The sequence below is a fragment of the Mytilus edulis genome, chromosome 1 (assembly GCF_963676685.1).
Source record: "Mytilus edulis chromosome 1, xbMytEdul2.2, whole genome shotgun sequence".
Lineage (NCBI taxonomy): Eukaryota > Metazoa > Mollusca > Bivalvia > Mytilida > Mytilidae > Mytilus > Mytilus edulis.
Genome location: NC_092344.1, coordinates 30,236,302 through 30,263,363, shown reverse-complemented (window position 1 = coordinate 30,263,363; position 27,062 = coordinate 30,236,302). Strand labels below are relative to the sequence as shown.

Here is a 27,062-nt window from a genome sequence, read left to right as displayed (position 1 = left end):
TTTGCATGAAGTTTTGTATCGTTGACAATTTTTAACGTACATATGTGGTTGTGGGCTCAAATTGAAGATCAGTATACCACCAACTTGATTTTTGGTGTCTGAAACCAACAAAATGCAATGCATCATGTCAATTTGCCCTATATTGACAAGATTTTTTTGGGGGAAAACTGTTTTATTTCTATTTTTAAATAGAATATTTTCACAAAATGTCACAAGACAAATTGTTGCTGTTTTTTGTTTTAAAATGACAATTTTGATAACTGTGCCGTGATCATTTACAAGAATACTATCAAAACTGTAAGTAAAACTCATACACATACAAAAAATCTGATTCATAGAGTATCAACACTGAAACAAACTCAAATTACAAGGAATTTTCATGTTTTGTTTTGTCAGTTTTTATAGCAAAAGAGATGAGAACATCCAAAATGTGTTAAAAATTGTTAGCCAAGTCGAAATAGCAATAACAAATCTTTGTTTCTTTAGTGTCTGGTTATGAGGGTGTTGGATATCGTATCGCTAAGGTATAGAAATAGTGACATATAGACGAAAAAACGAACATTTCTGAATAACTTTCTTACAAATTTGCTTCAAAAAATAATAATTTTCAAAAAATAGCTTCTTAAGAAAACGAAGTTTGATTATGTTCTCCCAACATTAATTTCTAGTCTTACAGAGAAGGTGACTTATATGCTTAAATTTCATAAGTTTTCCAATGGTTTCTGTGGCTCAGTGGAAAGATGCACAGTCTAACACCCGGATGATCGCGGGTTCAAACCTCACTGCCGGAGGATGAAAAAATTAATTCCTATATTAAATGTAACTTAACTTAACTTTACATTCAATTTCAATTAAGACAACTGAAATACATGATTTACATCAAAAAGAAAAATCCCCCCCCCCCCCCTTTTCTCCCCTCTCTCTGTTTTTGTTACATTCTTAGCCTGGGCACTCAAAAATACCAGATTTTCATTCAATATTTACTCAAAATTCTATCCTAAAGGCTTATTCTGTATGCAGTTATGAATAGAACATCTTTAACATAAACTTGGGCCATTTATTTGACTATGACAAAAATTCTCAAAAAAATCCACTATTTTTCGGTGTTTCGAGTCTTGATATTTCTACCAATCAGACAAGTTTTGCATCTTTCTGTATAAAGTTTTCACCGATAACGTTTCCGAAAGTCTTCTTGCATTAATTTAACACTAAAACTATGTTCTATTTTTGTCACTAAATGTCTGTAAAACCGCTTTTCCGCTTGAATTGTACATTTTTGTCACTTTAATTCAGCATGTCACGTGACTTTTGAGGGATATCACGTGACCAACGTAAGAAATTATTTTCCTTAAATCAAGTTTTCCTGAAACCTTGGTCAATTATCTATCAGATGAGTCTAACTTGTCCTTTGAGTGAGCTTTTTATCGAAATGTGCAATTGATTGAAAACAGATATCCTTTATTCGGGAAGAAAAGGTAAAAAATCCTTGAATGTTAAAGGGTTAATTAACCCTTTAGCGTTCCTACCGGTCAATTTGACCGATAAGCAAAATTTGTGGCGGAGTAGTTTGCATGAAGTTTTGTATCGTTGACAATTTTTAACGTACATATGTGGTTGTGGGCTCAAATTGAAGATCAGTATACCACCAACTTGATTTTTGGTGTCTGAAACCAACAAAATGCAATGCATCATGTCAATTTGCCCTATATTGACAAGATTTTTTTGGGGGAAAACTGTTTTATTTCTATTTTTAAATAGAATATTTTCACAAAATGTCACAAGACAAATTGTTGCTGTTTTTTGTTTTAAAATGACAATTTTGATAACTGTGCCGTGATCATTTACAAGAATACTATCAAAACTGTAAGTAAAACTCATACACATACAAAAAATCTGATTCATAGAGTATCAACACTGAAACAAACTCAAATTACAAGGAATTTTCATGTTTTGTTTTGTCAGTTTTTATAGCAAAAGAGATGAGAACATCCAAAATGTGTTAAAAATTGTTAGCCAAGTCGAAATAGCAATAACAAATCTTTGTTTCTTTAGTGTCTGGTTATGAGGGTGTTGGATATCGTATCGCTAAGGTATAGAAATAGTGACATATAGACGAAAAAACGAACATTTCTGAATAACTTTCTTACAAATTTGCTTCAAAAAATAATAATTTTCAAAAAATAGCTTCTTAAGAAAACGAAGTTTGATTATGTTCTCCCAACATTAATTTCTAGTCTTACAGAGAAGGTGACTTATATGCTTAAATTTCATAAGTTTTCCAATGGTTTCTGTGGCTCAGTGGAAAGATGCACAGTCTAACACCCGGATGATCGCGGGTTCAAACCTCACTGCCGGAGGATGAAAAAATTAATTCCTATATTAAATGTAACTTAACTTAACTTTACTTTCAATTTCAATTAAGACAACTGAAATACATGATTTACATCAAAAAGAAAAATCCCCCCCCCCTTTTTCTCCCCTCTCTCTGTTTTTGTTACATTCTTAGCCTGGGCACTCAAAAATACCAGATTTTCATTCAATATTTACTCAAAATTCTATCCTAAAGGCTTATTCTGTAAGCAGTTATGAATAGAACATCTTTAACATAAACTTGGGCCATTTATTTGACTATGACAAAAATTCTCAAAAAAATCCACTATTTTTCGGTGTTTCGAGTCTTGATATTTCTACCAATCAGACAAGTTTTGCATCTTTCTGTATAAAGTTTTCACCGATAACGTTTCCGAAAGTCTTCTTGCATTAATTTAACACTAAAACTATGTTCTATTTTTGTCACTAAATGTCTGTAAAACCGCTTTTCCACTTGAATTGTACATTTTTGTCACTTTAATTCAGCATGTCACGTGACTTTTGAGGGATATCACGTGACCAACGTAAGAAATTATTTTCCTTAAATCAAGTTTTCCTGAAACCTTGGTCAATTATCTATCAGATGAGTCTAACTTGTCCTTTGAGTGAGCTTTTTATCGAAATGTGCAATTGATTGAAAACAGATATCCTTTATTCGGGAAGAAAAGGTAAAAAATCCTTGAATGTTAAAGGGTTAAATAATAGTCTATTGTGTCTGCTTTTGTGAGCACAGTACTACCTACCCTGTTAGCCTCATCTCTTGCTAATTTGATTTTCTCCTTCAGTTCTGTAATATTGGCAATTACTCTGTCCTGCAAATCTTGTACTGTCTGTTTCTGTACATTAAGATCGGTAACGAGTTTCTCAATTTGTGGTACATTTTCTGACACATAAGTAACTGTGTAACGAAAATATATAAGATCATTTATAAGTTAAAAAGTTCAAATTCATACATCTAATCTGATCCAACAGATAATAAAACGAATGTGTCATGAAGATGGAATTTTTCATATCAAAGTTTTTTTTTTTTTTTTACTTGATATAACTGGTAGTAAGCTTATCAATCATTGGGACTTGAATGAAGGAATAATTTTTAACACTTTCATGCTTCACACTAGTGGCAGATCAAAAACAAAATTGTGGGTTCTTTTTAAGTACATCTTATGGATTTTTGTTTGCCCTTTTAGGAAAGTCCCTAAACACCCTACCCATTTAATTAATAACTTACTCTGCTCCATAGCATCGTTTGTGGCTTTGTTTGTATTGACAGTGTCGCTGGCTAGAGTTTCAACCTTTCTCTTGTCCTCAGGCAGTTTGCTAAGGATGGTACTGATTTTATTACGGGCATTAATGGCTTTCTGCTCTGCTTCTGTCGCCTTTTGTTGAGCATCCTGTGCACGTTGACCTACATTTCCTATTGAGTAAATACACAAGTTAAATCATTTCAAGGTTTCATTTGTATACCTTTAGTTGCATGTATGAAAATAAATGAAAATTCAATTAAAAAATGTCCTATGTAATTAATTTTGTTATACATACATGTACCAGTCATATTACTAAGGAGAATTTGAAATATTCTGAGACCATATGAAGCAGTCAAAGGATGCACAATGACACAATGATCAAACTTGGTGTTTGTCAAGCTGCTGTTTATCCACTAACTTTTTTTCATTCAAATGTGTGGTTCAAGTTTTATGAAATTCTTTAGTTTTGTTGAAAGGTTAAAAAAACTATTTTGTCCAAATTTTATAAAAATTCAATGAGCCAAATTAATTTAAGTTAAGGTGTTTGATACCATTTTAATGAAGGCATCAATTTTGTTACCTTATTTGAAGTTATTTCTTTTCTGTATTTGTGACATTGTTTTTTATAAAAACAAAACAATCCAAAAGATTGTCAAGGTGAGCCACCGTAGTTGATTGATACTAGTAATCACAGCAAAAGAACTTTGGCAATTTCCTTATTGAGTATATTACATGTACTTACCAAAAGGAAGATCTCCCTGGATTTCATTTAATTCATTAGACACTTGAGCATTCAAGTCTTTAACTTTCTCTGTCTCTTGTTTGGCATCTTCTAATCGTCCAGATAATTCTGAAAGATAATAATTCAATTATTTGGTATTCATTATTATACATAGAGTACTTACTTTTGTGCATTTCCAGAGTATAGGACAGCATCAAATTTACAAATTGAACAAAATACAAAATTTCAATACAATTTACAATTGTATGCAAAAGCTGTAAAATTTAGTACCTTTGAAAATACATTAAAATTAAAATGTAACTTTAATGAAAACATTGTTGATCTAATGAAAAATTGGTCTTTAAATCTTAACTTGAGAGAGTCATTTCAATCTTTCAATAAACATTGTAACAACAATTTAAATTGTTTTGATCAACCAAGCATTGCTTGAAACAAGAATGTGTCCAAAGTACACGGATGCCCCACTCGCATTATCATTTTCCATGTTCAATGGACTGTGAAATTGGGTAAACAAGAATGTGTCCACAGTACACGGATTCCCCACTCGCACTATCATTTTCTATGTTTAGTGGACCGTGAAATTGGAATAAATTCTCTAATTTGGCATTAAAATTAGAATGATCTTATCAAAGGGAACATGTATACTAAGTTTCAAGTTGATTGGACTTCTACTTTATCAAAAACTACCATGACCAAAAACTTTATCCTGAAATTTGCACTATCATTTTAATGTTCAGTGAACCGTAAAATTGGGGTCAAAACTCTAATATGGCATTTAAATTAGAAAGATCATATCATAGGGCACATGTATACTAAGTTTCAAGTTGATTGGACTTCAACTTCATAAAAAACTACCTTGACCAAAAACTTTAACCTGAAGCGGGACAGACAGACGAACAAACAGACCAGAAAACATAATGCCCCTCTACTATCGTAGGTGGGGCATAAAAATCTAATTTGGCCTTAAAAGTAAAAAGATCAACCAAAAGGAAACAAGTGTACTAAGTTTCAAGTTGATTGAACTTTAACTTCATTGAAAACTACCTTGACCAAAAACTTTAACCTGAAACTCACACTTTTAATTTCTATGTTCAGTGGACCATGAAAATGGGGTGAAAAGATTAATTTTGTTTTAAAATAAGAAAGATCATATCATAAGGAACATGTGTACTAAGTTTCAAGTTGATTGGACTTTAGCTTCTTCAACAAGAGTGCACACACTGAAATGTCTCGCCTTCTTTACTAATCATTGATAGTATGTTGATAGTCCTAAATATAAAACTTTATTACAACTGTCACATAAACCAAGAAAGCCAAACATTGACCGATAAACCATGAAAAGAAAGACATGTACAGCTAATAATTCTTTCATACAACAAATATAGTTGACCTACTGCTTATAGTTTAAGAAAAACAGACCAAAACATTAAAACTTAACACTGAGCAATGAACCGTGAAAATGAGGTCAAGGTCAAATAAAACCTGCACAACTAATATATAGATCATAAAATATTTCCATACACCAAATATAGTTAACATATTGCATATAGTATTAGAAAAAAGACCAAAACTCAAAAATTTAACTTTGACCACTGAACCATGAAAATGAGGTCAAGGTCAGATGACACCTGCCAGCTAGACATGTACACCTTACAATCCTTCCATACACCAAATATAGAAGACCTATTGCATATAGTATAAGAAAAACAGACCAAAACACAAAAACTTAACAATAACCACTGAACCATGAAAATGAGGTCAAGGTCAGATGACCCTGCCAGCCAGACATGTAACCTTACAATCCTTCCATACACCAAATATAGAAGACCTATTGCATATAGCATAAGAAAAACAGACCAAAACACAAAAACTTAACAATAACCACTGAACCATGAAAATGAGGACAAGGTCAGATGACACCTGCCGGTTGGACATGTACACCTTACAGTCCTTCCATACACCGAATATACAAGACCTATAGCTTATAGTATCTGAGATATGGACTTGACCACCAAAACTTAACCTTGTTCACTGATCCATGAAATGAGGTCGAGGTCAAATGAAAACTGTCTGACGGGCATGAGGACCATGCAACGTACGCACATACCAAATATAGTTATCCTATTTCTTATATTAAGAGAGAATTTAACATTACAAAAAATTTTAACTTTTTTTTCAAGTAGTCACTGAACCATGAAAATGAGGTCAAGGACATTGGACATGTGACTGACAGAAACTTCGTAACATGACGCATCTACATACAAAGTATGAAGCATCCAGGACTTCCACCTTCTAAAATATAAAGTTTTTAAGAAGTTAGCTAACACCGCCGCCGCTGCCGGATCACTATCCCTATGTCGAGCTTTCTGCAACAAAAGTTGCAGGCTCGACAAAAACTACCTTGACCAAAAACTTTAACCTGAAATGGGACGGACGGACGCACAGACGGAAGAAAGCACAGACGGAAGGACTCACAGACCAGAAAACATAATGCCCCTCTACTATCGTAGGTGGGGCATAAAAATCAGTTCCTGATCGGTCTCTGAAGGGATTTTGAAGAGTTATGGTCGGAGTTATATATTACAACTGGTTGAGAAAACTACACTTTAGGGAGTTAGCTTCTCAGTTTCAAAATAATAATCTTTTCAAAACGTTGTTAAAATTAATTGGGGATTAATAAAGAAATCAAAAGAGCAAAAAAAATATATAGGTCAATGTGCTTGTTTTCGAGATATAGGCCATTGAAATTTTGGCGGGAAAATGTTCTCTCTTGACTTTTCATAGCTTTATCATTGACAAGTTTAAGTTCTCAAAAACTATTAAAAAATAATTTAAATTTTACAAGACTTTTACAGATGGCTTATCATTAAAAATGTAAATTTGTAAGGCATTCAAATAGATAGCACCAGAGGATTCCGAAAATCTTACAAAAATTCCAAACATGTCAAGCGAACATCCTTAATTTTTTTTTTTTATGGTCTTATGATTCTACATCACTATAACATACCTTGTTCTGTTCTAGCCATACTTGTTTTAGCTTCCATTAACAAGATCATACTCTGGTTCTTAGATGTAGCTGAAGTTTCACCAACACCATTAGACTACAAATATATAATTAAGCCATTAAATTCTGATGATATATCTATCCCCTCCTCTCCCCTTTCCCTCACTGGCTATTGCATAAGACAGAAATATATCAAGTGGTTGCAATGTTGCAAGACATAATCAGTTTGAGTATTGCCATATATAGAGAACCTAAAACTACCACTGTGGATTATAATTAGTAGGGTAGCACATTTTACAGATTTTATTGGTTTAAGTCTGCCAATAATAAAAGTTCACGGTAGTATAATTTTCTTTAGGATGGGTAAGTCTTTTGCAGAACCACACAATTCTGGGGCCATGAACATTAAATTTTCCCCCTTTCAATGATAATTGGCACACATGAATATAAAAGAAACCACTGTATTTAATTTGAAAAAGACCTTGCAGAGGCAATCAACTATAATATTAATTTTGATGTAAATAAATAACGCTTAAAATAAATATATTTGGTTAGTTTTTAAGTCAATGTATTAAAAATTTAATAACTGTATGTGTATATTCATATACATTGTAATAATTGTTTATTATAAAATTTTAATTGAATTGCCTTACTAAGCCATCATTGTAGCTTTAACTATAGAAAAGACATTATACATATATATATAGAATATATTTAGTAGGTTATAGGAATAAATAACTTTTAACTTACAAATAACTGAATCTGAAAAAAGTTACCAAAATATAACCTCAATTTATCACAGGTTGACCTAATGACACTTTTTATCAGTTTAAATAATATCTTTTCAACTATTTTCATCCCATTTTCAAATCAAAAATTTATTAAAACAAGAATGTGTCCAAAGTACACGGATGCCCTACTCGCACTATCATTTTCCATGTTCTTTAACCTGAAACTCCCACTTTCATTTTCTCTGTTCAGTGGACCGTGAAATTGGGGTCAAAAGTCTAACTTGGCCTTAAAATTAGAAAGATCATATCATAAACAACAAGTGTACTAAGTTTCAAGTTGATTGGACTTCAGCTTCATCAATAAGTACCTTGACCAAAAACTTTAACCTGAAGCAGGACAGAAGGACGAACGGTCGGCGTAAGACTCACAGACGGACAAATAGACGAATGAAAGGACGGAAGCACAGACCAGAAAACATAATGCCCCTCTACTATTGAAGGTGGGGCATAAAAAAGGAAGAGGTTATAAACCAAATTAACATAGCTAAAACAATTTTTCTACATTCATTTTATTTTTCCTTGACGTACCTTCATAAAAGCCTCATCTGAAGCATTAACAGCCAAGATAGCGGCAGCATAAGCATCATCGATGGCCATTACTATATCTCCATAGGATTGTGCAGCATTGATAGCATTGGATGAAGAATCACGGGAGTCTGTATACATACTAGTAAAGATAATGTTTTACTAATTAGATTACATGAACTAACAGATTATCTCCTATATATCACAATTTGCTAGGGTATGTGCATTATCTATTAACATTTCTTGATGTCTATCAAATGTATAAAGGTTTCATAAGAGTATCTGAACTCCCAATTTTATTTGGCACTTGTGTTGACCAAAACATAAGATTTAACTGTTTGCTATTTTTTCATAATTTCTGATTCCATTTGTCTAGTTGCTTTTACTCTGTCTTGTTTGTGAATAGTCATTATGAATTTCAATTTCAGCATTGTTGGTTCATTTTCCTCTTCCTATCATTTACTATTCCAATGTGATGGGTGTATGTTCTTACTTTTTTAATCAATTAGGGAAGGGTTGAATTTAAGATGCATTTTTTTTTCATTTTTTATGAAAATAGTAAGCAATCAAAAATCAAATTTGATTTTGGCTCTGAAAAAATTTACATTATGACCTTATTTAATACCTTTCCAAAAATCTGGCTTGTTCTTCTAATGAATTAGCATGAGCTATACTATCATTGACTGGTCCTTCTGACATTGCTACACCCATCTTAAGACTGTCTGTGCGGTCACTGAGTTTGACCAATGCATCGTCCATCTTTGATGAGTTTTCTTCCAGTTCTTTTGTCCAGTTTTTGGTATGTTGGAGAGCGACTAAGGCTTTCTCTATCAGATCTCTAGACATGTCAAGTACCATTTCTGTGTCACTTCCATGCATTTTTATGTCATCAATTGCGGACTATTAGAAAATAAATTGAAAGTTCTGAGTCCCAGTCATGCTACAACTTAAGTCTATTTGAATAAAAAAAACTTTTCACAGGCCATCGAAAACAACTTGTTTACCTTGACCTAAAGTTGACAAAGATGTTTCAATTTTTTTTAACTAAAAGCCTATTTACAAACTTTATAAACTATTTCACAATTATGAACACATTGTTATTGGGAATTTGCAATGGTAAAATGAAATGGTCCATTTGGGTCTAAATATTATACCGGTAGTCCTGAATAAGCATCATTATAGTGATAAAAATTCTATACATCTAAACAAACAATTTTTTTTAAAAGAAAAATATCATAAGGCACATTCTTAAAAAAAACCTTTCCTTTTCTTTGTTTTAAAATTTCTTTCACTACTTGTTTTGACTTTGGACAATTAAGAGATTCACTTATGGGCACTTTGTTAGTGTTAAAGATTATAATTATAAGTTCAGTTCAAGGTTTTTAACATTTTTTCAATTTGTAAGGATGCTGTATATGTGAAAGTTAATTTCTAATTGTTCATATTGTATGTTAATAGAGTAGCCTTATACCTGATCACTTCTATAGAATGTAAACACCATTATACCTGTAATGTTGCCATGAGAACTGTTCTGATATCCTCAGCAATATTAATGGCATCTTCAGCATCAAGGACAGATAGGCGACTTCCATTCTGTAAATCATACAAACGTGCTCCAATTCTGTCTACTGCAGCTCTGGTTATAGATGTATGGTTAGCACCATTGTCTGTTTTCACAACATAACCTCTTAAACTAAAGGTCACTAAAAAAGATTTGGAAACTAAAAAGTTCAAGTACAATACATAAAATGAAAAATGTCATTAAAGATAAGGTTTTATCTGATTAATTTTGCAACTCTCTCAAAGAATTAAGTGACTTATTTTATTGGTTAAAACAATAAGTCACAATAGTCCATTTTTCATGAATTAATTGTGATTGTGTTAAAAAAAATCTAGGCTTTTCAATTATATAAAAAAAATTAGAGAAAATTGGATTTATACATACAATCATGAAAATTTGTCAGTGTAAGGGGTTAGACAGGGAATGAATTACCTGAAGCAAGAGTCAGGGAATGGAACCAGGAGAAGAGGGAGTAAAAAAAAAAGATATGCTATAAAAGTTTCTTTGACCAATTCACATCTAGGAGTAAGGAAGTGACAATCAGGTGCCCATTATCCACCTCTTTTATAGTAAGAAAATCTATAACTTACTTGTAATGGCAGCCATTTTCTCAGCATTACATTCCTCTGCATCTTTGGAGAAGTTGCGACTGATAATTTCATCCATGATCTGTTGTGAGACTGTTACATAGTTTGAGATGTTGGTCAATTTGATGCCCTGTAGAATTCTCTCTAGTACATTCTCTATGTACTGTACAGTTTCTGCAAAAATATGAAGTATATATATGTTAGACTAACAATTTAACTCTCACTTCAATATTTACTTTTCTATACCTTTTTCACAATTACATATTATAAAATTTTCACTTTATTTTTGTTAGTTTATTTAGCCCCCTAAATTTTCAAAGAATGGCTCTTTCAGCTAGTAATTTTTTTATGATGCATTACCCTACAATTCAACTTTATGCCCAGATTTGTTTTTTAATAAAACTTTTTGTAACCTAACCCAAATATTTACCTAATCTTATCTGGTCTAGTTCATTAGTGGTGCCCTCTGTCTCAAGGGCAGATTCTAGCAGACGACTGCTTTCCTCCTGAACAGCATCTCCTGTGATTAACAGAGATGAAGCCTGAAATAAAGGAAAACAGTTACAATACATTTCAAATATTTTCTGGTTAAATATGCAGTCTGGATAATGTGTAAAAGCTCAAGTCACCTATTTGATGCCATTTTAAAAAGATTCTACATGGGAAATGCTCAAATATAAAAGTATGTAAAGTCAAAGACAAAATTACAAGCAATATAATCCAAAGGATTCTCAAAAGAACTGGGAAAAAAAACTTAAACTAAATAAAGCCCCAAGGTAGTGAAACTTTAAGTTTTGGTAAAACACCCATCTGCCATTTTGATATTTACCTTGCCATTGCCATTATTTGCCTGTACTTCCAATTCACTGAGTTCCTGTCTTAATGGGGTCAATTCCAGATCTCTAGGGTCAGAATATAGATCTGCAACTTCTGGCTGTAAAGTCAAAATAAATTTTTAACCATGGTTTGAAAATAGTTTTTTTTTTAAACATATACATCGAGTGTGAAAATTTGAAAAAATAATAATAAAAATATAGCATGAGATTCATCTGTAGACATTTACTTAAATGTTATTATTTCCATTATTTTTCAACAGGATGCACAAAAACAATTCTCTGATGAAACTTTGCATGATAAGAATCAATTGAATCAACTTACCCCGAGAGCTATTACACTTTCATTAATCCTCTTCAATCTGTTATGAGCAGAGACACCTGCTGACACTCCTGCCAAGTTAGCTGTCAGACCTCCCAACTCAGAATCTAAAGCTTCAACATCATCTATCAGAATGTGTACACAGTTGTCACACTCTGAAAAAAAACCCATTTAATATACATCACACTCTGAAAAAAAACCCATTTAATATACATCACACTCTGAAAAAAAACCCATTTGATATACATCACACTTTTTATATGTTAAATCAGTCACATGAAACACCACTTATATTGAAGAATTTATAATTTTCGGAGATTTTTTAACACTTTAAAAGATGTATTTTTTATATATTTCATTTTTACAATACTATTTATAACCAATCTCCTTAAAGTGATGATGTTTCATTTTCTGTTCTGTGCGGTTCAAAATAATACTGCTATGAAAGTCCAAGGTTTTGGCTAGATATACCCCCATGCAACTTCCTGTAACCTAGTTTTGAAAAAGCATGGCATGCAAGTTTGGTATTTTTCTTACTTCATACATAATGGAACATATCTGTCAAAGTATGGAAAATTTTATTACAAGTACTAGGTAAATTTCAAACAAACATCACATGATGACAAAAGCCATGACATTTTTTTGACAAGAAAGCTACACTGACTTTTATGATAACATTAATTACCTTGGCAACCTTTCTGTGGGATAAGTACCCATCTGTCCAGACATCTATCACATGTAGGTCCTGTCACACCTGGTAAACACTGACATCTTCCCGATTGTCTGTCACATGTGATAGCGCCATCAAACTCACAGTTACACTCTGTAAAGGTAAAATACAGTAATGTACAGGTAAGCATTGGCATCTTTCAACATGTCACAAGTTTATACTGATAAAATAGCCATTCGTCTGTCAAGGGTAAATAAAGAAAACCATTTTCTTGTCAACCTGTCTTTCAACCATTAGTAAGATGGCAAATTTAAAGTAATCAGCTTTAAATTGTTTTTTAAACATAAAATTTTAAATACAAAACCCATAGATCTACATACTTTAATACAGTGTTAATAGTTTAAGAGGTCCATATATGCACTAGTCTTAATATAACCTCTCACTATATGTAAATAAATGTCAAAACCTAGACCACCATGATAAATATACAGCTGTGAAAACTCTTTAATACATACTTTGACATCCATCAACAGCATAGTTCCAGTATCCCTCTATACACACGTCACAATATCTTCCTTCAACGCCTGGCTGACAATTACAATCTCCAGACACCATGTCACATTGTGCACTGACCGATGCCACTTCACAGTTACAGTCTCGACAGCCACCACACTGGTCAAATCCATATGTATTGGGCTAAAAAAAATTATTTCAGTCAATTTCTGAACTCTGTTTGAGCCAGAAGCTTTATACTTGATGTAAATGTGTTCCGGTCAGTTTTATCAAGGGAAAATTATCCTTTGGAAGACTATTTCTGCATTTTCAGGGCCAAAAATATTTTCTTTTGTCCAAATAGATATTCTTTTTCAATTTCAATATTTTTTTGTTTATACAGCTGGCTTAATTAGAAAAAAGAAATAAATAAATCAACCGTTGAGATGAATAAAACTGCTGAGATGTGGCTAAGGCAACTTGTTATTACTGAACAGAAACTTTCATTTTATTTGCCACTTTGTGCTTTATATTCAATTTTTAAACCATAATTAAGAAGAAGGGTGTCTCATTGGACGCCAGTCTTAAAATAAAAGAGACAAGAAATGAGAGGGTTGTTTTTTCTAATTGTTAAAAAAAAATGTGTCATTTATATTCATCCATGCAGGCTAACTAAAATTTGACTGTTAATTAACCCTTTCCTCCATAATGACGCCTTTTGACGCCACCCCTTTTACTCCATAATGACGCCTTTTGACCCCTGTGTAGTACCTCAGTTGAAATGCTTTGACTACACAGTGTCTTCATCAGACTTAATAACATTTGTATCGAATATGAAAAGGATATTCATAGGAATATCTGACAAAAATTTATTTGATGAAATATTTGTTTTTCACAATGCATTAATACTTCAAAGCATATTTTCAATATTTTGTTGAAAAATCCTATGCCAATCAGGAATGCAAAACCAAATTTTCAATGGAGGAAAGGGATCAAGAACATCTCTTGATAAAATGAAAATTTAAAGACTGAGTGATAAAGATTGGTGTGTGTGGTGATTTTATACATACAGCACATTGTTCACATCCTTGTCCTATCACATTAGGTTTACATGTACATTGTCCATTGTCACGTTCACAATACTCAGAACCACACTGGTCACACTGACAGGCTGAAAAATTAAAATAAAAAAGTAGTTTAATAACATTCACGATTTTATCAAAACTGCAGAATATTTCTTCTTCAGTTGTTATTTCACAGGATGAAACTCTCCCAAAACTTCAACAATTTAAATTTACAATTTAAAATTAATTTTGAATCCTTACAGCTGGCTTAATTAGAAAGAAAAGAAAGAACTAAATCAACCAATGAGAGGAATAAAACTGCTTCTTTTTTTTCTATTCATTTTCAAATATTTCTTTGCCAAATTTTACTGTCATATATTGTCTATTACTATGATTACTATGTATTGAAGAATACCTTGCATGTTGAGGTTTGATTACATGTGGTTACTTTAAGTGTTTTGATAAACAAAGAAAATAATTTTAAGACAGCACTCCGCACCCTCGAGATAGAATACTTAAAATACCCTTTTCTAATTTGTTTTCCATCTAGTTACAATATATGTTAAAGCATGCTCTAATTTTTTTCCTTAAAAGACACCTGGTAAATGACCTGTTACCCACCTGCACAGTTCTTGTCCTCCATAGCATCCCCATAATACCAATCTCTACACTGGGAACACTGTGGTCCAACTGTATTATTAAGACACCTCAAACACTCTCCTGTAGCTACATCACAGGCATAAGGATCATTCATATCAATGTTACCAGAACACTGACAAGGCTGGCAGGTGCTTCCTTCCTGGTTGGGGTTACCAAAGTAACCTGGTGCACATCTGAAAGAAAAAGATCATTGACATTTATATATAAAATACAAAATGAAAGAGTTGACTGCTTTAGTATATACAAGATTTATTAATCATACCAAAGTTTAAAATAGTGAACACTGGTTTCAAATTTTTTAGAGGCATTTAAAGATTCATCAAAGAATATAGGAAAACCTATCATTTCAAGGCAACACCCCAGTATCCAACAACAACTTTGAAGATGATTACCACTACATTATGACATGTAATGCAATGAAGGATGAAAGACATTTTTTTATTGATTACAATAGTTCCATCCGAAATAACATAAAATCTAACAGTTTACTAGGTTTTAACTTAGTGACAATGAAATGAAAATGTATCGCAAAATTTAGTGCATCAACAAAGCACTGTCCAATTATTTGTTTGTTAAACTGACATTTACAGGTACCAGTTTCTTACCTCTCACAATAGGTACCAGTGTAGCCTTCTTTACATTCACAGGAATATAACTGGTTATTGTATACATCACAGCTTGTGGCAAAACTACAATAAATCAATACATACATCATCATACCTTGTGGCAAACTAATTTCAAATATAATCAGTACTATTGACATACAAACTAAAAGACAGACATTCAGAGGTCAAGCAGTATCCCCCACTACTAACCCAGTTAGAAACAAGAGTTAAACTACAAGGAAAAGTCTTAAACAATCACATGAAAATACAATATTATTCAATTTTCATACATATAAGCCAATAAATGGTAAAACTACAGCAATTTAATTACTGCAAAACAACTTACTGTTAACAATTACTTATTTTCAACTACAAAATCAATTGTAATATCCCATGAATGTTTCTAGTGAAGTGAATAGAGAAAATTTTCTGAAGTGCAAGTTTCATTTTACACAGATCTAGTACTTAAATTTATGAAGTAAAAAATCTCATACTTGTTAGAAGCAGTAGGGAGTGGGCAGCTACAGATCTGACATGGTCCAGTGGCTGGGTCACCATAGTGGCCAGGTAAGCATTGGTCACAGTGATCTCCAAAGGTGTTGTCTCTGCAAGTCTGCAAAACAGATATTAAAACTTGAAATTAAACTTCTAACAAATTATAGTATACAAGCTTAAATAAAATTTGATATAATGTTTAAATTCTTGATGTTTTGTCATCATTTTCCTATGTTACATTTTAAAAAGCTATTTTTAAAAATATCTTATTACAAAGAGACCACAGAGTCAGTAAAACTCATAAATGTGGAAAAGAAAAAGAACACTCTGTCACAAGTCTAATTCCTATATTAATTTCTAAATAGAATTTTGTGTCATTTCCATTTTTTATGTAATCTGGTGTCTTATTAATAACTGACAATACTAAAAACCGCTCAGAAAATTTTTTTTGTTCACTTTTAGAAAGAATGTATTCACTGTAATTAATAAGCATTTCATCAGTGTGAAAATGAAATTCTGCACAACACACAAAAAAGTCATCAGCAAATAATTCTTGATATGAAAAGGTTTATAAATCCCGTAGTATTCAAATGGCAATATACATTTGCCAAAAAATACATGTATATGCACATGTACTTAAATCTTCATTTAGACTACTTACCTCACAAACACCTGTCAATGAATCACAGGTATCAGCATGTCCGTTACATCTACATGGTATACATGTTCCCAGGTATGGTGTCGACTTTATTCTATAAAATCCTGCCTCACAACTCTGAAATATTCAAATTATCATATGTTAAATGAATACTAAAGTTTCTCATCCTGTTGTTTTGCATTACCAGATATGGAAAGTATAGTAAAAATGAACTTGTAAAAAAATTTAGAATCCATTGTTATAATCATCTATCTTTGTCTCTCTCTCTCTCTCTCTGTTATGTGTGTAGTTATAGGGAGAAAGCTTTGTAGACTGTTTTTAGCCATTGTTTTGTAAGCTTGTAAAGACAAGCTATCTCACTTTTACCTGACAAGAATTTCCTCTTTGTAATAAAAACATATTTTTGAAATCATTACTGAACTTAATTAGAATATTTCACTTTTTCAATTTTAATTATTTTTCAAAATCTCAGTGCAACCAAAAAGTCATCTGCTACACTTGATTCTATATCTCTATTATGTTTGTAGTTTTAAAGGGAGAAAGTTTTGTTGACAGCTTGTCTTTTCATAATTTTTTTTTATTGCCATAGCATTGTCAGCTTGTCTTCTACATATGAGTTTGAATTCCCCTTTGATATCCTCTGTTTCTTGTTTACCTCACAAGAAGTTCCTGTGTATCCCACTGGACACTGACATTGTTCTACAGACACTGCTTGGTCTCCAGCTCCATCTTCTGTGGCATACTCCATTTTTACTTCCATTAATCTGAAGTGAACAAATAATTCTTGTTATTGTTAAACAATCTAAAATATACATACATACAATCTTACCAGTGGAAGTTTGTTTTTTTTTGGTAAAACTATTGCTAAACTTTACAAAATTAAAAATCATACAACTTCTAGCCCATCATTAAAGTATGAATTAGAACAACAATTAAATTGAAGCAGAACCACATCTTCTTACAGTTCAAACCATAAAAGTAACAATTAAAAGAACATTCTAATACACCTTATCGCTATTTGTCCGCCATTGCTGGAAATCACACAGGTTCCCGTAAAATTTTGACGTCATAAAACAAAATGTCTGACGCCACAATGGAAAAGTGATTGTTGTTGACGTCAAAAGTTCAAGCGGACGGGTCAGCCGGGAATAGTGATAAGGTGTATTGAAGCAGAACCACAACTTTCTGCTAACAAATACAAAAAAAAACCTTTAATCTACAAAGAGACTTAAGCTGAGTTAAAAAAAAATTTTTCAAGCCGGTCTGCTATCTCTTGTAATTATTATTTTCACCAAATAAAAAATATGAAATTTCTGTAACATTAACCATCTTGACCAAGCTTAAACTAACATGCTTTCCAGACTAGTCCTTGTAAAATATTTTATAGAAAATTCATCATTGTGAAGAAAAGAAATACCTTGCTTCACCAGGAGAACTATAATGATTGGCCACAATATGGAGAGCATCAACATCTACCAATATATCATATAGTTGTTCTCTTGTAATACTCAATCCTGTATCAGCATCTCGGAATTTATTCTACAAATATTATAATGACATTTTATAACAAATAACTTGAAAGTAATATACCAAAGTGAATTCTGTAATCCTGTTCTGAAGAATGGAAGAAACCATTCAAAGCAGACACATTATTTAAATGATTATATTACAGAAAAATGCATTGAGTGTGTAGGTAAAGGTAATATGTTTGGTTTGCTCGTTTGCTAGCTGAACCATGAAGTTATTTTTAAGTTAGGTAAACTACCCTCCTTTAAGAGTAGACTGGTTTGACAGATAACAAATCTATCTGTCTGTAGGACTCCACTATTTCGAAAGGAGGGTAGTATACATTACCTAACAAGTGAAACTGCGAGCTACTGCTCACTGATGATACCCCCGCCGCAAGTGGATAATATTAATAGTGTAAAAATATGCAAGTGTTCGGTAAACAGGAAGTTGTCGAGTGATGAATCTGAAAACGCATCACACGGTATAGCTGACTTATAAAAATCCTGAAACCAAATTTCAGAAATCCTTGTATTGTAGTTCCTGAGAAAAATGTGACGAAAATTTTTAACTTGGTTATCATGTGTAAAATCATACAAGTGTTCGGTAAACAGGAAGTAGTCGAGTGATGAATCTGAAAACGCATCACACGGTATAGCTGACTTATATAAATCCTGAAACCAAATTTCAGAAATCCTTGTATTGTAGTTCCTGAGAAAAATGTGACGAAAATTTTCAACTTGGCTATCATGTGTAAAATCATACAAGTGTTCGGTAAACAGGAAGTTGTCGAGTGATGAATCTGAAAACGCATCACACGGTATAGCTGACTAATATAAATCCTGAAACCAAATTTCAGAAATCCTTGTATTGTAGTTCCTGAGAAAAATGTGACGAAAATTTTCAACTTGGCTATCATGTGTAAAATCAGACAAGTGTTCGGTAAACAGGAAGTTGTCAAGTGATGAATCTGAAAACGCATCACACGGTGTGGCTGACATATATAAATGTTGATACCAAATTACAGAAAGGGTGGATGTGTAGTTCCTGAGAAAAATGTGACGAAAGTTTCATGGGACGGACTGACTGACTGACGGACGGACTGACGGACGGACTGATGGACGGACGGACGGACTGACAGACAGAGGTAAAACAGTATACCCCCCCTTTTTTAAAGCGGGGGTATAATAATGACCAGAGCTCAGGTAGCAAGCAAGCTTACAGATATTACCTTGACCTACACACTCAATGCATTTAGCTGTAATCTATTAGTAATGAGATCAATTATCTCAGAAAGTTAGAGACTATTCCCATCTTGTTTTTGAGAACTGGATATCCAACTGTAAAACAAATCATTATATACCACTGTTATCCTCACTACATATAGATTCTACCACTGCATCGAGTGTAATACGATATTCATCCACTCGAGACAGTTAAATTAAAAAAAAATTATAAAATCTAACTGTCGAGAGTGGATTAATGTCATATTACACGAGATTTGGTGGTGGAATCCATTTCTCTAATGATTTTCAAACAATATGCAGGCAAATCTATTCCTTTTTTTACCAATGATCTGCAAAAAGATGTGTTCTCTCTATGGGACGTCATCACACATGGTCACCTTTTTTAATGCCGTCACAATAGGAAATTCAGAGGAAAGCAAGAAAATTTGACGTCATAATCAGATTTAAACCAATGAAGAACTGAGATCAAACGAACCACACGTTGATTAACATTTTTTTATACAATGGGTGCAGAAAGGGATAAATTGACGAAGAATTAGAGTAACAGTTATAAAGGAACAAAATCTCATTCCTTATAAAGTGTTGGTTTATCAAAATACAAGCTAGATTCAACAATTAAATAAGTTTGACTTTATAACAAAATCTTAACCCGAAAATATAGATTTTTTTTTCAAGCAAAAAATATACACCATCTTAGCTAATTGAAAATTGACCAATCAAAATCTTTGGATTCTTTTACCTCATTGCTGAATATCAATATGACAAATAATATGGTTACCATGGTACTAACCTCAGATATCTCCAATTGATAATTAAACATAGTACTTGGCTGAGGAACTGACATGTAGGTGTGATAGATAGTCATGTTGTGTCCCTGCAAGATATCAAATAAGTCATAATATAATACATCATTTATTTTCTCTTTTTACCATACACCTTATCGCTAATCCCGGCTGACCCGGCCGCTTGAACTTTTGAAGCATACAACAATCCATTTTCCATTGTGGCGTCAGATGTTTTGTTTTATGACGTCAAAATTTTACGGGAACCTGCGTGATATCCAGCAATGGCGGACAAATAGCGATAAGGTGCATTAGTTTCTATACTGAGCTAGTTAAACATATAACACGATACAAGTGTATGCCAAATTGTAAAATAATTATTAATAGAAAGAAAACAAATTTCAATCAAATCCAGCCACATAGTCTCAAACTCTTACATTTGTTGAATCCGTGCATACTGGAAATAGTATTTCTAAGTAGTTGCTTCAATGACTATCGTCACATACAAGACATATAAGATTTTTTTTAACTTAATAATATAATTTAATGCAGACCAAGATGCATAATGTAACTTATTCCAATCCTGATCAAATAAATGAACCAACCTTGATGATAACATCCATATTAGCTGTCATTTGTTCAGATATGGTAGGATCTTCTCTGGGTAACATGTAGATTGATTGGAACTTCAGTTTACCTCCATATGATCTTAGCTGAAATAAATATCAGTTTTAAAACAAATATTTAAAACATATATTTTGACGGGTTCTTATGGACAGAAAACATTGGAATTGTCACCTGCAAGATACAGGTATCTACCATATTTTCATAGGCTGCAAACATAATTAGCAATGAGAAAACTCCCAAGAATTAATCATATGGAAAATGAGCACTCAAAATTTTGTAGCAGTTCAACTGATAATTTTTTCAGTGTTTTACTAATTAAGGTCAGAAGACAAGGACAGTCACAAAATATCAGCATAGTCTTAATTATACTGCACTCAGCTATTTTACTATACAGATAAAGCTATACGTATAAACGTTAGCTTTATACGTCAATGACCTCAACTAACCTATTAGCCCCGCCTACTTACCAGAACTACTGTATTTCATCAACAACGTCACGTCACAACCATGACAACGTGTAGTAACAATGGTAAAACTTTTATGAATTTAAACTTGTTATGTCTTCAAATTGGTAATTTATATACCATGTTTATTAAATGTTATTAATTAAGTTCATTTTCCCTTTCTAATTCCTTAAAATGTCAATGTCTTACCGCCGGGACTACGCTCATAGGAAAATACCCCAAAATGGTACCCCATGAGGGAAATTCCAAACACTTTTTTTTAACAACAATTTGTTACATTTTTTTTAATTTTTTTTGTATTTTTATCGATTTCAGTATAAACACAATATACGTATAGTGAGTGTCTTGAAATATGAAATTTATTTGTATTCGGCACGAAATGGGAAAATGCTCGGTACAACCTCGCATTTTCCCCGTTTCTAAGCCTCATACAAATAAATTTCATATTTCAAGACACTATACGTATATTGTCTAATTGTTTACAATCTAAAGGTAATAATGTAGAGCTACAAATGGTTACTGTTAAAAGTTCTCTTGCAGATATCTCATTTCTTTGATTATCAGCTTACTGGCTGATAAGATTCCATGAATTCTTTTGTCTGATTTATGCAGCAAGAACTTAAAAAAGTCTATAATTATACCTTATTTCCTAGATATGGAGCAGGTGCTATCCAGTACATTGGTTGGTTGGGGTCTATAGTTTTGTTGACAGCATCCAATACTGCTATTATTGTACCAGCTTCACGCAGAGCGCCTTCCTGTACATTGGTTACATCCCAGCTAGACATATCTTCCACCTGTAAAAGAATCAAGTAGCAGCTATGCAATGTACCATGTATATACACTTATTTTATCTGTCCAAGGGCAATTACTTAAATACATTAATTGTTAAAATCTTGAGTTTTCACAGAAATCCATCAAATTGCAAATCTAACAATCAAACGTGCATTAAGGTATCTGTAGCAAAATTAAAATAGCTGTTAAAAGTAAGAGAAAACATTAACTTATTTATTTTCTCAAAATGAAAAATTCAATGTGCCAGAGTTGGATAAACTGCAATATCTGAATTATTAACAGTTATTTACTGTAAGAATACTATTGGCGGGGGGGGGGGCTGATGGGTTATTTTGGTCTCACACGATTGTGGATATTTCCTTTCCTTGATTAGTTTTTTTTATGGCTTCATTATCAGAGACTTGTGAATATTTCATTTTCCGTAAATTCTTTTTAAATTCAATTTGAAGAAAGTTCCATGATTAAGGTTTTAAATCATTGTTTTTATGAAAAGTGATGAAGGTGTTAAACTGTAGCTTTTAGATAACAGTTTTGTTGTATTTCCTGTGAACTGTGATCAGCAAATTTAACATTTCGTGAACTGTGATGATCACCCCCCATTATTGACAAAGTTTTGTTTAAGTTTCTTCAAGTGATAAAGTTAAGTATGCATGGACCATTAACATCTATTAAATAACCCCTTACATCATCCCAATACATGACTGTACTCTGACATGTCCTTGTGGTGCCAAAACAGAAACACTCTAAACAACCTTTAGGGTTCCTTGGGTCAAGGTGATATGATCCTGGCTGACATCTGTCACAATATGGAGGGGCAACGTTTTTCTGGAAAATAAATATTGCAATATATGGTAAAGTTATCACTGAGAATTGAAAAGATAGTAGCAATAACAGGTTGTAGTTTACCTTAATATTGTACTCACACAGTAGGGGGTTAATATTTCATATGAAGTTCTTCTGTTGAATAATATAACCCACTAAACTTTTCTGTTTCAAAAAATAGAAATGATTCAAGCTATATTACCCTAAAAAATCCTACAATCTGTTTTTAAAGTTACCAATGTTCATAAACACAGTATTGAAACTTGAAGAAGCATTCATAATGATATGAACTTAAAACGTTTTTAGTTGACAAAGCATATTTTTCATTATCTGAGTTATAACATTTTCATCTAAGAACTGACCCAAAACAATAAAATAAAGTATGTCTCTTTACCTTACATTCACACTGGCCTGACATAGCATCACACACAGATTCTATTGTTCCTAACTCATTACAGTTACATTGTTCACAGGCAGGGAAAGTGTGGTATCCTATTTTACAATGGTCACATTTACGATTTATTATATTCTCCTTGCAGCTGAAAAAATATAAAAGTATTCCAATTGATTAATGACACAATAAAACTGTAAATAAGTCACAAAGTTTTACTAGAACCAATCTTGTAAATAAAATGTTCCTATAAACTTCCCCTTGTAAACTTCTTATTCAGAGAACAGGAAAGACTGTCAAACTCACTTTCATAAGAGGGACTATTTGTTCCTCCTTCATTGATATTTCTATAAAGATGATCTTCAATATATAAACATGCATGTATATCAAGGTTAAATGCTACATGAACTTACTTGCATCCTCCAGTTGTCTGGTCACAATTCAAATCTCCATACACAATACCATCTATGTTACATTTACATTCCTGTAACAAACAATAATCAATTCATTGTTAAAGACAGAGTGACATAATCATCTTTTTTTCATTTTGCAAATTCATCATCAAAACAATACCAATTAATGGATCACATTTGACAGGTTTTTTTAGTTCATAATCGACTAGTTACAGATTGACATTTGCAAAAATTACTTTCTTTCTATGTTAATTCAAGTTTTGCAATGATAAATATTTTGCAAAGATTTCCTGAATGCAACAATACAAGAATTTGAAATTAGTCTATTTGTATCCATGTTAAAATGCCTGGTCTTTAATGATCAGGGGAAGAATTAGCATAAAATACTGACTGTGCATCCAACAAGGGAATCATAGCCATAAGTAGCTGGTGCACACTGATCACATCTGGCTCCTACAACATTGGGTGGACAGATACAATCACCAGTAAGTGGATGGCAGGTTCCAAATGGACAATCACATTCTGTAAGGAGAAAAATACAGAGAGGGTAAGTCATAATACATGATTTTCCAATCAAAGCCTTTTTCCTGAAAAAAATGACAAAACAATGTTCTATGGAGCACATTCCTCTAAAAATTCTAAGTCAACCAAGGTAGCACATTCATAAAATCAAAATTGGAATCTTGTGAATTCTAAATTACTGTGCTACATTTTTCAAAGACAAGTTACAAAACACACAGTGTAAGTTATAATGTAATGCATGCAAGGCTATTTGCATATGAAAAATCTTCTGATAACATTACGATTCTTTTTTGGAAAAAATGATTGAAAACCTGCATTAAATTAGCAAAACCTAACAAAAATTGATGCAAATAAATCCTTTTTTTTTTGCTAATTGAACCGACATGCTATTGTTTAAGTGACAGGGGTGGATGTTGTATGAGAAACAATATTAAATAATCTATAAATAAGGTCATTTCTCAATAATTGAACTTAAGATATTTTCCTTTGCCACATGCAGCCTAGTTGATAATTTAAAAATGTTCTTACTGGTGCATCTTGGAAATCCATAGTAACCCTCCTCACACAATTCACATCTACGTCCAATCACATTCTGACGACATTGACATTGTCCACCAAACTGATTACAGTCAAAACTCAGTGACCCATCATAATTACAGTCACAGGAAATGGCTCCATTGTTAAAATCTGTTGTCAAGGTAAACACACCATCTTTACAAAACTGAGAATTGTTTCTAAAAATAAAAAGATAAATTCTGACATTCCTTATAAAACTAGAGGTTGTTTTTAAAACTTGGCTCAATATGTTTATTCCCTTTAGTAGTAACAACATAAATTGCAAAATTGTGGATATTGGAACTGCAAATGAATTCTTTAAATTCAGAAATTATTGCAATAATAAGAACTCACATTCTGATATCAGATGCAACATATCTGTATGCAGATTTTCTGAAAAAGCAGTAATCAATCTCAAATTTGTGTCAATTCTTAAACATCGCAATAATAAATGCAGGCAATAAATTCTGAATTAAAAGTATTACAAGGATGTTAGCCACAGGATCCAAGAGACACCAGCTGAAACCTTGATTCATCTGCAGTCATTTCTTGATTGAAAGATCAGTGGTATGTTATCAATTATGTAAGAAATGTTTAATAGAAAACTTTATTGTTTGAATAAAAATACTTACATAAGTTCAAATCCTGGTCCAATACATTCCTTCAAGAACTCGACTGAGTGGTCAATAGGTTGTAAGTTCAAGTGTTTTGAATCATAACTACTGGATGGTATTACTAGGACATAATCCTGAAAGAAAACATAAATAAATTTTAATCATACAAATATGAGTTCAACATATTATCAACATAATACAAAATGTCTAGAAAATAATTAGAAAATTCAAATAAGAAAAGTTATGTTTTTTTTTTATTTTGTTAAATGTCCATATTTTTTCTATGTTTTACATCCAAGTATATTTTGGATTGGAAAAGTATGTGCACACACTAGAAACAATTCAATTTTTGGTGAGATTATGTAAAACTACAATAAAGCTTCTCATAAATCATTGTTTTTTTTCTTAATGACACACAATGGTTCCACAAAGCAAATATTGATGGAAAACTGCTTGAATTAAACATTTTTCTCAGTTTCATGAAAAAGGCACATACTAAGATGCAATAGTGAAGTCATAACATCTACAATTTTGTGTTATTCAAATGTTTTTCTTGATTGTATACATATCTATAATTGTGTGCAAATTTGAATTAGTTCTCAAATTGTATACATATCTATAATTGTGTGCAAATCTGAATTAGTTCTCAATAAGAATGTGTCCCTAGTACATACATTGTAGATGCCATATCCACACTATTATTTTCTATGTTCAGTGGACCGTGAAAACACGGTAAAAATTCTAATTTGGCATTAAAATTAGAATGATCATATCATAGGGAACATGTGTACTAAGTTGATTGAACTTCAACTTAATCAAAAACTACCTTGACCAAAAACTTTAACCTGAAGTGGGACAGACGAATGAACAGATGGACGAATGGACGCACAGACCAGAAACCAAAATGCCCATAAATGGGGCATAAAAACCTCATCTTGTTGTCTATTTCACACTTACCACCCATATTGTTTTTCCACTGGTGTTATTGAAACTGATTCTGATTTTGCCATCAGTTCCTCCAATGACCTTGTTTCTAAGGTCGTCATCAAATGTAATGAGTCCACGACATCCAGATAAAGTTGGACAGAATCTAGGGCGGAACATACCTGAAATTAAAAAGTTTAACTAGAAAACTGACACATCATAATTGACCCCGATTGCACATTTTTGTTTTATTGCAATCATTTATTATGAATATAAATTTTGACGATTTGTTTAATTGCAATCACAAGTTTTTTTCTACACATGAAAAATTCAGGAATAGTCATCTACCACAAGTTGTCTCCCATGCAGAATTTTAATTGAGACTATGCTTACCACTGTAATCCTGATTATCTACATGTATGTTAACTGGTATATCTATTCCAACTTCTCCAGGCATGTAGAAATGTACCAGGAAAAAGAACCTGCCTGGATCTCGAATCATTCCCTCTATGGTTATATTGGTCTGAAAATAAACAATATTTCCTCAGTAAATTAGTATTTTCATTCTAAAGTATTATGATGGAAAACATAAACCACAAAGTCTGTGAATTCTATAAATTATTTACAACCTGATATGAACAGAATTTATATTGACGAATAATTAATAAAAAATTAGGACTTATTATGGATTCATAATTAATTGATAAGATACCAATGTTCAGGTATTTTGTAAGTCACAAGTTAAACAACAACAAAATAAACAAATCCACAGTCTTT

General features: G+C 32.3%; 1 protein-coding gene across 1 annotated transcript in view; it reads right to left on the bottom strand.

Moving 5' to 3' along the window:
* The window catches only part of LOC139511490 (laminin subunit alpha-like), a 77,858-nt gene that overhangs the window by 20,540 nt on the left and 30,256 nt on the right, over nt 1–27,062 (bottom strand). The window contains exons 24-54 of the mRNA XM_071298279.1: nt 26,679–26,808; nt 26,319–26,467; nt 25,380–25,495; nt 24,721–24,926; nt 24,062–24,192; nt 23,671–23,741; nt 23,261–23,405; nt 22,729–22,869; nt 21,891–22,046; nt 20,764–20,871; nt 20,167–20,250; nt 18,041–18,162; nt 17,279–17,387; nt 16,627–16,740; nt 15,965–16,083; nt 15,471–15,554; nt 14,827–15,038; nt 14,212–14,312; nt 13,165–13,345; nt 12,665–12,802; nt 11,983–12,134; nt 11,654–11,758; nt 11,255–11,366; nt 10,828–10,998; nt 10,183–10,379; nt 9,302–9,576; nt 8,680–8,818; nt 7,364–7,457; nt 4,357–4,464; nt 3,599–3,784; nt 3,114–3,268 (exon numbers count right to left, since the gene is read on the bottom strand). Coding sequence (XP_071154380.1) covers nt 3,114–3,268; nt 3,599–3,784; nt 4,357–4,464; nt 7,364–7,457; nt 8,680–8,818; nt 9,302–9,576; nt 10,183–10,379; nt 10,828–10,998; nt 11,255–11,366; nt 11,654–11,758; nt 11,983–12,134; nt 12,665–12,802; nt 13,165–13,345; nt 14,212–14,312; nt 14,827–15,038; nt 15,471–15,554; nt 15,965–16,083; nt 16,627–16,740; nt 17,279–17,387; nt 18,041–18,162; nt 20,167–20,250; nt 20,764–20,871; nt 21,891–22,046; nt 22,729–22,869; nt 23,261–23,405; nt 23,671–23,741; nt 24,062–24,192; nt 24,721–24,926; nt 25,380–25,495; nt 26,319–26,467; nt 26,679–26,808 — 4,311 coding nt within the window. The remainder of the gene's footprint in view (nt 1–3,113; nt 3,269–3,598; nt 3,785–4,356; nt 4,465–7,363; nt 7,458–8,679; nt 8,819–9,301; nt 9,577–10,182; nt 10,380–10,827; nt 10,999–11,254; nt 11,367–11,653; nt 11,759–11,982; nt 12,135–12,664; nt 12,803–13,164; nt 13,346–14,211; nt 14,313–14,826; nt 15,039–15,470; nt 15,555–15,964; nt 16,084–16,626; nt 16,741–17,278; nt 17,388–18,040; nt 18,163–20,166; nt 20,251–20,763; nt 20,872–21,890; nt 22,047–22,728; nt 22,870–23,260; nt 23,406–23,670; nt 23,742–24,061; nt 24,193–24,720; nt 24,927–25,379; nt 25,496–26,318; nt 26,468–26,678; nt 26,809–27,062) is intronic.